At 37.4% G+C, this 11,990-nt stretch overlaps 1 protein-coding gene across 1 annotated transcript in view; it reads left to right on the top strand.

Annotated features, from left to right (window-relative positions):
• LOC124308425 (dynein axonemal heavy chain 2) overlaps nucleotides 1–11,990 on the top strand; it is a 618,723-nt gene that overhangs the window by 271,192 nt on the left and 335,541 nt on the right. Inside the window, exons 13-15 of the mRNA XM_046771133.1 lie at nucleotides 4,928–5,090; nucleotides 5,269–5,493; nucleotides 11,295–11,583. Of these exons, the coding sequence (XP_046627089.1) occupies nucleotides 4,928–5,090; nucleotides 5,269–5,493; nucleotides 11,295–11,583 (677 nt within the window). The remainder of the gene's footprint in view (nucleotides 1–4,927; nucleotides 5,091–5,268; nucleotides 5,494–11,294; nucleotides 11,584–11,990) is intronic.

Here is an 11,990-nt window from a genome sequence, read left to right as displayed (position 1 = left end):
GTACGGAACTCTCGAAAAGCAGCGAGATTGCATGATAGTGCTACGTCCTTGAAAATCTGTCAATTTAATGCAAACTCGTTATTGGGCCACATTGACTATATCAAATCATATCTTAGCGAACATTTTTATCACGTTATTTCTATATCTGAAACATGGCTCAAGCCTGAAATTTCTAACGATCTTGTTAAGATTCCGAACTATTTTATTATTCGTCATGATAGAATAGGAAAGGGATGTGGAGGTGTTGCGTGTTATATTCATGAGTCATTGAAAGCCAATCTATTAGCAGCTTCACCCTGTTTGTATTCTAATCAACCTGAGTTTCTCCTGCTTGACATACACTATCCTAACCAGGACTCTATATTATTTACGTCCATGTACAGGCCACCCAAAAGTAAACTATTCACTGACTATATAAACACTTTCTGCGAGTTTAGTCATTCCTTCAAAAATGTCATCATTGCTGGTGATCTGAATTGTGATCTTTTGTCTAACTCTGTTGAATCTAGATATCTTAGTGAGATGGTTTCTTCTCTATCATTATACCTGGTTGAATCCCAAGCGACGCATCATACATCCACGTCCGATACGCTTATTGATGTCATAATTATTGATAGCAGTGACAAAAACATTGCCTTCACAAAGTCTGAAACACCATTTATTGCAGGGCATGACCTTCTTGAACTCTCGTATGCCTTTACTACACCGCAGAATCCTGACCAAATGATAGTTCGCCGCAACTTCAAGAATTTTGACGTTAGTGCATTCAATACAACTGTGGAATTATCTCTTGTTAAGATAGTAGAGCTTGTACCCACAAATTCCTCAATTTCTGATGATATTAACGTGTTTCTTAAGGCCTTAGAAGGTATCTTACTTTCAGCTCTTGGCATTCATGCTCCTTTCAAGAATTTTATTGTACGCAAGCCTATTGCACCATGGCTCACACCAGAATTAAAATTGCGTATTAGAAAACGCAACGCCCTTTATAAACAAGCAAAAAGGGCTAATAGCCTATTAGGGTATGCAATTTATCGGAAATTCAGAGACGAGTTGACGTCTGAGTTGAAACGTGTGAAAAGTGAGTACAACTTTACCAGACTAGCCAATGTTAACAATGTTAACAAACTGTGGAAGGAGCTTGCGACCCTTGGACTAGTTAAAACATCGTCAACCTCCCCTCTTAATTTTTTCACGCCTGATCAACTGAACTCTTATTATTCCTCAATCTCTAGTTCCTTACCAGCTTGTTCTAAAGGTGAATTGCAGTCAATTAAAAGCCATGTTGATATCTCGAATCATCTGTTTCAGTTTGAGCATGTAACGGAGAATGATGTACTCCGGTTAATTATGTCCTATATCTCTGATTCTCATTCGACTGGACCTGACGGTATTTCGTCTTTCATTATTAGAAAAGCAGCTCCATTGCTGGTTCCTTTCTTACAGAAATTGTTCAATTCCTGCTTTGACAACTCGTTCTTTCCGGCGAGTTGGAAACGATCATTTATTAGACCTTTGTCAAAACAAAATACACCTTTGTCTCCTTCAGATACTCGACCAATTGCGAACTTGTGCGAACTCTCCAAAATCTATGAAAAGATTGCTCATAATCAGATCATTAAATATCTTACTTACTATAATATTTTGGATTCTCGCCAATCAGGGTATCGCACAGCTCACAGTACACAGACAGCCTTGCTTCGCCTTTGCCATGACATTAGAAAGTCTGCTGATGATGGACGTGTCACTATTTTAGTTCTCTTTGACTTCAGCAAAGCCTTTGACACGGTCTCTCATTCCATTCTGCTGAAAAAGCTCTGTGACATAGGTTTTTCCGAATCGTCTCTGAGCTGGGTTTACTCCTATCTCACTGGTAGAATTCAGACTGTCATAGATAAGACAAATATTTCGAACTGGCTTCCTATCACATCCGGTGTTCCACAAGGCTCTGTATTAGGACCCTTATTGTTTTCTATCTTCATCAACGACATAGGTGCTTCTCTCAAGTATTCCGACCACATAGTGTTTGCTGATGATACCCAAATCTACTTGAGCTGTCACCGGTCAGAGCTCAATGTAGGGTTAGCTAAGATACTGTATGATATCAACCAGATATCTGAGTATTCGAATGAAAATAGCCTTAAATTAAATTTAGCGAAGTCTTCAGTAATGATTTGTGGTAGTGGAGCAAACGTTCAGTCCATCGACTTTAAACTATTGCCGGTCATGGCAATAAATCAGACCTCTATACCTTATGTACTAGAGGCTCGTAATCTGGGAGTTATATTGCAAGCAAATCTTTCTTGGGCTAGTCATGTAACAACAATATCTCGCAAAGTGAATTTCACACTTCACAGATTAAAATATCACAAGAACTCGCTGTCAACTGAACTTCGCATAAAATTAGTCTCTACTCTAATTTTTCCTTTACTCGACTATTGTTGTGTTGTTTATAATGATTTGTCAAACGAGCTTGACTTAAAACTTCAGCGATTAGTAAACAGTGCGATACGATTCATTTTTGATCTACGTGGTGATGTACATATCACCCCCTATCGATTACGGTTGAAGTGGTTGTCAGTCTCAAACAGGAGGAAGTACTTTGTAGCTATAGTTACTTATAATATTCTGCATAACCATGCCCCGTCGTACTTACGTGAACTATTTCCCTTACATCATGATTATACTCGTCATTCGTCACGTCTGGGCATGGCTAATACTTTTCATATTCCGCTACATAGAACTTGCATTTACCGCAACTCCTTCCATCTCACTGTTGTTTACCTATGGCATTCTCTTCCTCCTGACATTACTTCCTCGTCCTCATGTGCTGTTTTCAAGGCTAAGGTGTATGAGTACTTCTTATCTAATGAGGTTTCTGCCCTAGCTAGCTCGATTAATTAAGCTATCTTTATACTACCTAAGTTATAGTATTGCGTAGTGCTAATTTATTTTGTTTTATTTTATTTTATTTAGCTTATTTGATTGTGTTTTTCATTTAATCTACTCACTTTACTTTATTCTAACTAAAATTTATTATTTTATATTTTATATTATATTTTATTTTATTTTATTTTATTGTATATTATATGTATAATATTTTATTTTATTTTATTTAATTTTATTTTACTTTTATACTTGTGTATATTATTAATATTTTATACGTAGGTTTTCTCTTGCCCGAAAGTATTCTAGGGCATAATAAAATATCTATCTATCTCTCTCTCTCTCTCTCTCTCTCTCTCTCTCTCTCTCTCTCTTTCTCTCTCCATAAGAGAATATAAGAAGATCTAGTCCGTCGGCGATGCAACGAAACACAATGCTACTATTTTATATTTAGATGTGACGAATCTACATAAGATCATGCTGCTGGCTCGTAGCACCTCAGCGATTCGGAATTCTGTTATAGAATCGCAGAATGACAGATGCATCACTGACATCGGTTGGTGGGGGTTATTACTTATTTTGCCCCATGCAATTGATTCACGCCAGAGTTTATGATTATTACATTCATGGTGAAGTTTATTCATACACGTAAATTAATTTTTCGTCGTGCAACTATTTTTTACCGTATGTGTCAGATTAATGACGGACAGTGCTTACTACATGAAATAAAACAAAATAATAAGTACTGTATCAAGATACTTTATTTACGATCACAGTAGCAAATTCTCTCACGCTAATCTGAACTTCTCTCAATATAACGAATTACGAGTTGTCGATTTTATTAAGTTAAATTCAGGTATTACTATTCATGAAAATCTTATTTGCTTGAACTATTACCGAAAAGCGAACTAATCATCAATAAGTGAGAAATGCACAAAATATGAATTGGATGAGGGATATTATATTATGGGCATAAGAACTTGACTCATAAGAATTCAGCCAATCAGCCGAAAAAATTATTATTAAGGGCGGAGAGTAGAGCTTGGACGCACTTAAATCATACCTCTTCTTAGGAGTGTTACGTCCGCGAGTAGAGTTACTCCTGAGCGGTAAGAGTAAACTGGTTGGCTTCGCTTTTACGTTCCAGGTCAACCGGAAATCAGGATGAGGATTGAATAACGTAGGGTTTGTTTGAGATATTACGTATATATTTATTTCGAGGAAGCTCAGATGGCGGTAAAAACGAAGTGTGCTGTATGAAGCTATGTAAGAAATCTAGATGTGACGTTGTTGAGAGTTAGAATAGGAGTGTTCCTCGAGACGTGAAATGTACGGGTGCAGAAAAGGTGTGACAATGCTAGGAGTAGGGAATGGAATTTGATGAGTAAGCGCGATAGTGAATAGCGTGAGACTACGTAGAGATAAGAGGACAGGACAGAGACCATGAGATTATTGTAAGAACTGTGGGAGAGTTAGCGAGTAGGAAAAATAGAGAGAAGTGGTATGCTGGACGTAACAGGAGTTTCAAAAATTTTTTTAAAAATCAAAAAATTTACAGCAGTTTGATTTTGGGCACTTTATTATCTAAAGTTTCGAGAACATTTCAGAATATTTTAATTGAAATTAATTACAAAATTGCGGCATGGCGCGTGTAAGTAGCGAAGGACTCCGAACTCGAGGGAGTTTACGGTAACGTATCTCCTGACATCACTGTTTAACTTGTGATAGATAGAACATTTTCTTAAGATAAGACCACCTTTTCTGGTTCGAGTTTGTACCCCAAATGTTAAAAAAAAATCATATGAATATATACGATTGTTAACAAAAAATTTCATTTGACGACCATAAAGTTGCTGGAAAAAAACTTTATTAAAATAAATTTGGGATGAAATTAAAAATCTAGCCACGAAGTCGAATCGATAAACGAGTTCTCTATATTGTAACAAAATTTAAAGACAATCGGACAAAAATTCACTGTCAGTGATTCGATCATTAAGATGAACGGACACCTCTAGAGTCTAATTATGTACAATTTTTACAGACTGCATGGATGTCTCCGCATTTGAATGGCTCTCTCAACTACGTTTTTACTGGGACAGAGATATTGATGATTGCTTAGTTCGGCAGACGAACACATTTTTCGTTTACGGATACGAATATCTCGGAAATTCCGAACGCCTTGTCATCACTCCGTTAACTGATCGGTAATTAAAACTTTTAACTACTTTTTGTTGATTTTTCTGCAGTACATCTGAGTGGGAAAATAAAGAGTAAGAGGAAGGTCTTATAGACCCCCGATAAATCAAGAAAGAAATGAAGAAATTTATAAATCTGAAAATCTTGCATCACAAATTTTAGTGAAACCTTTCATTGACTCTGTAGTTGTTACATAACCTTGACAACTGCACTGCATCTTCATCGAGGAGGCAGTCCAAAAGGTCCGGCAGGAACCGGAAAAACTGAAACAGTGAAGGACTTGGGTAAGGCTTTGGGATTCAATGTAATAGTACAAAACTGCTCTGAAGGCTTGGATTATAAGAGCATGGGTCGACAATTTTCTGGACTTTCCCAAACAGGAGCTTGGGGCTGCTTTGATGAATTTAATAGGTTAGCAATACTTGTATATATTTTTACCATGAACGTGTTCGTCTTCTCATCGTACCATGTTTAATTCTAACTTTGCTCTGACAGAATAATTCGCATAATTAACATTTTTTTCGTTCACCGTAATTTCAAAAGTACTCATTCGTATTCTTGATGGCAAACAATCTGTTATACTGATAAATACATAACTTTTTGACTCTACGTTTCCATCGCTCATACAATAAATAATACTATATTCAATCCTTTATATTCGAATGAGCATGATGTTTATGGAAAAATGTGGATCATGCTGGGAATGACGTACATGATAGGGATACCGGTTGGTGTAATTTGAGTTTGCCACGTTTTACAAAGAGGAAACTACGACGAAACGTCCAATTTTTAGCATCGTGGATACATTTAGCATGACCGCTGCGATAACGGCTATAGATAAAGCAAAATTGATTACAGACACATTTTTAAAGTACAAAATGGAGCTTGATTGTGAGAGTAAATCGTAAAACAACCTGGCGAACGCTAAGTATTTGTGATATCCCCGAAAACCAGTATCGGTTTTTAAGATAATTTATAGTATATGGCAATGACACTAAAAAACATGACTAATTTTTGTGTGTAATAGAGCATAGAGAGTAAGTAACATCAACTCATCCATAGAGAGTAACAGATTTCGTGCCACAAAAATTTTTAGTTCGCGTATCGCTGTGAGTGAGCGCTCAGTTTAGTCAGACGATTGTGCATTTCACGTGACGGATTATATTCTAATTAAATAAGTTATTACTCATTTATAAACACTGTGAAAGTTGTTAGTTATGTATTGTAACGTGGCATTTTTAATGCGTGTTACCAACGATTCCCCGAACGGCACCCAAAAGTAAAATCGCGCTATAAAAGTCGTCAATATTAGTGAAAAGAGCACCAAGACAAGGCTCACGCATCCAAAACTCTGAAAGGGCATTTGTTACAGACTAGCGAAAAGAATATTTCAGGATTTTTGTTTATTTTGTTTCAACTATGTGCGACAGCAGGCAGGGAACCAGCGGCGAATTTAGCAACATTTTGTGACAATACTAGCGAAGATTTAAGAACAAGGAAAGACAAGAGCTGGCATATATCGCGGACGGACGGCCTCACACAATGCTACGGAGGGAGTGCCAACGAAGAGCTCTGCTGTGACGGAAACCGGGGCGGACGAGATTCCCGTTGTTAGTCGGACCACTGCCGAATGGTGGAGCACCGGTGGGCCCGGCAGCCAATCAGCGTTCCTCGATTGCGAAAATCAACATCGGCAATAAGCTAGACTTTATAAATTTCGTAATCCGAGAACCAATAAGATCTGGGAATTTTTTCGCGACTGGTAGCGCCTATTTTTGCTTCGCGTAGCGGAGCCCGTCACTTGAGTCCTGACGATCTTGGAAAAGATTTGAAAGATTTACAATAGTATCGGTAGAGAGGAGTGTATCGAGAGGCAGCTTATTGTGAGAGATGTTCTTTTTCTTCTTTGTTTCTGTTCCGAAGAAGAGGCTTGTGATGTCCGACTACATAATTGGAAGCTTTTTGGTGTGGCTTCATCGCGGTAAGCGCTATCAATTACCTGCGAACAAATGTCGCGAGAGGTTTAGGTTGACACACCAATCAACGGTCGACCATTTTAACTTCACGTTATCAAGGTGCTTGAAATTCGTTTGCTGATTTCCTTGATTGATAGCCGTAGCTTGATTTTTCGCGATAACGCGTAGAGTAGCTTTCAATTGTGCAGATATTTGAAATCGATTTACGGTTTATTTTGAAATCATATTTTATTCGATCACCTGACTCAGAAAGAATACAAAATATGTAAGAAAGATAAAGGCAGAAACATTGTTGATTGTACCTTTACTCGTATTTTAGGTGTTTGATCATTTATACAGATAACAGGTACAGGAGGGATAAATGATATAAGATAGATACGATCGATCGTATAGATAAGCTTCTCGAAATTCAGCAATGTAACTTGTCAATAAAACTTGAGCAGGTGATAAACAATGCCAGCCTTGTGAATATTGATTGCCTCGTATCCAAACCGTGTAAAAGTTGATTTTCTCAAGGTGATAAAGTTCTAGAAAATCCACAAGGAAGCTTGCTGGAGGACCCGGACAAGGTAATAGATAAAACGGGCTTTATGGAAGGTGATTTTCTCATAGTAGATGCGCTCACTGCGATAATTCAGAAAATTTACTTCTAACAATAATGTTACTAGGGGGACACTTTATTGGACGGAAATACAGATTTTAAATGATTAGATGAACTCCTATACGTATAACTCTATTTGCTTGGCAAACCTCAAATTAATGATGATTCGATACAACACTACTAATAATCGCACTTGAGATTTGTTCGCTGGTAAGATGTGGTCTTGCCGAGAGACGCTTTTGGACTGAACTCTAGCGTAGACAACTGGCTCTGATAGCAAGGCAGCGTTCGGGAACTGGATTGCATAGTTACAGTTTCAAGCAAACACAAATGGATAGCTTTGTTCTCGTGGCTCTGATCCGGTCCCCCTGATCTAGACCACTTCCACTTTCTGTTCTCTCGAACGCTTCGATTGATATTGAACAAATTTTTATGGTATATTTTGTGCATCCGAATTTCGCTGCACAAAGTCTAGTCGAGTCAGCGTGTTTGGAATGTGTCACCTCTTGTGTAGGTCGCGTATTGTTGTGAGTTAGCGCTTAGTTTAGTCAGACGATTTTCAATCTTAGGTTTTGCTCGAGTGATCTTTGAGTTTCAGATGCGTCGCGGTTAGCGCCTTAGGGGGGTATACAATACATTCATTTCGTAAAATTCAGAAGCATTATTTGAAGAACGATTTTAGGAAAAGTAAAAGATATATTGGCGAAGTTTTTATTTGTAAAATTTCCTTATGTGTCCGGGTGTATTGTCAAAAAAAAAAAAAAAAAACCTCTAAAATGTCCCAAAACGGCGGAGTTATTCGCTCGTAATTGAGCCGCGGTGTTTCGCGTACGCGTGGGTGGTGTAAATCACTACAGTTGATCGGAGAATCTGAAAAAAAAAGTTTTTATTGATCGTCATAGGTGTGTCTTTGATGTGAACAAACAATACAGTTGAAAAAAAAAAAATCGTAGAAGTTGGTGACCATCAAACTATTAACCTCAATTTTTAGCGAACATATTATTTAATAAACAAAAATTGAGTCGTACATTCTTTGTCATCGGTAGTTCACATCCAAGGATATGGTATGAGAAAGTGACTGTATAAATTTAAAAGCGTTCTGAACCTCGGTTCGTGAGTTATGACGTACACGAGGTCAAAAAATGTAATTTGTGAGAAAACGGCTTCAAAGTTTGCAATTGAAATTGGCATGCCCTGTCTGCGATATATTTGACTTCATTTACTTCAGTACAAGCCTGCGCTATATGAAGCGCCTTCTTCGGCATTGACAGTATCCTCAGCATCTTTTTTTTTAATTTCTTCCAGCAACTCTAGCCTCTTTTGTTGCATTTTCAGCTCGGATGCGTAAAACAGACAAACGTGTGTCGTCCGGTGCTTCGCAAGCTGCTACTGCATTTGGTTCTATAACGACATTGAGCTGTTGCAGGATTTCAAGAAAAGTGTTTGCCTCATCGTTGAATATACTAGCGGAAATGTATGTAGCAATTTCAACAAACACGTTTCCGCTAAATGATATTTTTGGTGCGATTTTCCAAATTTTCGTGTTCAAATTCTCATTATTATTTTGGGTAAAGCCTCCTAAACACTTCTCTAATAATATGTCGCTACTAAGGGTTTCATGTACCAGTCTAATTGCTTTTGCTGCAGATGCATTGAGTGCAGGCTTGTGAGTATATAAATCCAAAAAGCCTGCGACTTCTGCTTGTCGCCACGTACATCAACTATTCGCACTAGTGGGGCAGTTATCGTACTGAGGATCGCTGTCAGTTAAGCATTTGATGATATATATATATAGCCATATACTTTTCTTTATGTCGGCGATAGATTTACAATCATTTCTTATAGCCAGTCCGTAGTAAACTGTCCATTCGTCGATTAATTTTGCCGTCAATTTTCCTTTCTCTTCGAGACCTTTATTTTGTTTTTTAGTGTTCCTGGGCCTAGTACACGTGCGTTTTTAAACATGTCCAATACATTCTTTATTTTTCACAATTATATCTCCTATAATTATACGGTCGTGCTTCTATTATAGATTTGAATGTTTTTGTATCGCCATCTCAAACGTAATACAAATACGTTATGCCGTGTAATTGTTCAGATCTTGTAAACATCTCAACAATTCCATCAATTTCCATTTTCCCTGAACTTTCTGTATGATTTACTGTACATTTAGACGCATGACATAATATCACAAAATTGGCACATCTTACAAAATTACGACTTTACCATAGCATCCACAACTTTACCAGATAACATTCCAATGAGAGGTGCTACACCCTGGAGCGACGAAAACACTGTTTTTCTCCAAGTACCGTCTTCAGAGACAATTATTCCAGCAGGTCATTCTTTTTCTCTACAAAATTACCCTTCTCCGCGGTACTGACAATGAGCTATGTAGTGCAGATGAGTACAGCCGAGGATTAGCGCAGCTGACGATTGAGAGGCTTGTGTAAGATCAATTTTTCCAGCTTTTATCACGAGTTGGGAAAGAATTGTGCACACGGTAAGTTCTCGGTAGCTTTTCCGGGTCACCAAGTAGCAACGAAAATCCGCGTCACAGTATATATTGGAAGCGGAAACGTTAAAGGCTGTTGTGAATAACAGAATAGACAGTATTATTCAATATTTTCAATCGAATTATTAATAAACCCCTACTGACACTCCTAAATATACCGAAAATACTTCCTTCTCTGCGCTGGAATGGGAAAAACGTTCATGATGTCTACCTGGGGAAGCGGCACTATTCAGAGAGATTTTATCGATAGGGTTCACTGTATTTGTGATGGAATACGCGACCATTACACATTATTTTTGTTATTCGTAATGGAGCACTCATTTCTTACACGTTAATTTAGTAATTTTTAATGAATTACCCATCCATTTCATATTACACAGTGCAATGTATAATGAAAACAGTAATGCATTATTCACAACTCTGGACTAAACATCGATTACCAAAATCTTGTCAGCTTGCTTGACGAATATTCTAATAATCTAAAAGTCAGTCGGTCCGACTGATGATAGGGAACAGCTTTGGTCAATTGTCAACTGTAGAATTGGTTGATCGAGAATCTCGAGTCTGTTGGATAACTGTGGTTTGTAATTCCTAGTATACAGGCGATCACAAATTCAGGAAAGAGAAGCAATGGGAGGTTTGGAACAAGGCTTCCGACTCTGCAGGAGTGGAACAGCTTTGACAGTTCATTGTAAAGTCTGTGATCAGTGATTGCGCAGCTTTGGTGCCTAAAAATGTCCGGGTCTGTGACAAATACAGCTTCAGCGCTTGAGAAACGCCCTAGTCTGAAAAATGGCGGTCTTGGCAACTAACCCAGTTCGGGTTCACAGAAACGCTACACCTAGTTAACGTAAATATAAAGATTGGCTAAGTCCCAAATCCCTTTCTCCGAAAAGAGGAGTTCCGTAATTTCCAAGCAACATTTAATATAGAGCAAAGACACTTAAAATAATATCTACATTATACAGTATGTCGTCGTGACCATGATCCATATTTTTTTATAAATTTATGAATTATTTTGATTCAAACTGCTTTTTTAACTGGTGACTTATATATTTCTTCAAAACACTAATACTTCACCACCATTTCACATCTAACTTCGAATTCTTTCATTCCACAGAATAAATATAGAAGTACTGTCTGTTGTTGCACAACAGATACTGTCAATATTAACTGCTCTGGCGCAAAAATTAATACGCTTTACATTTGAAGGAAGTGAAATTGGTCTGGTACATACTTGTGGAATATTCATTACAATGAATCCTGGTTATGCCGGACGCACCGAACTTCCGGATAATCTTAAATCCATGTTTCGCCCAATATCTATGATGGTGCCAGATAGCAGCATGATTGCTGAAATCAACCTGTTTGGTGAAGGTTTTCAAAATACGCGTGTGTTGGCTAAAAAAGTAAGGATTTTCCTAATTTTTACAGATTACTAGGCTGAACTCACAAACATAAAATGAGATATAAAAAACAAACAGATATTTTCGGACACTCATAAGACGTCATTTGTCTGCTATATGTAAAATTCAGGTTGAATTCAAAATATAATACTAACTAATTAATAGTTTCCACAAATCTTCAGACCAGTAGGTACAACACAATAGGGTACTGAAAATTTTATGACGAAATAACATTTCATTTTTCATGATAACAGTTCGTAAACTTACTTTGTACGGGTGTAATTGGTCTCTGCACTTTTGAATTCTTCAGAAACTTCAGAACAATGGCGGGTCCAATAAAATGTAATTACTATTTTCCAAATATGCTCTTCAAAATTATCACGAAAAATTGCTTACCGTTCAATGTAAAG

This window comes from Neodiprion virginianus, chromosome 7 (genome assembly GCF_021901495.1).
Source record: "Neodiprion virginianus isolate iyNeoVirg1 chromosome 7, iyNeoVirg1.1, whole genome shotgun sequence".
In the NCBI taxonomy this organism is placed as follows: Eukaryota; Metazoa; Arthropoda; class Insecta; order Hymenoptera; family Diprionidae; genus Neodiprion; species Neodiprion virginianus.
Note: the sequence above shows the minus strand (reverse complement) of the source record. Positions and strands in the feature narration are given on the sequence as shown.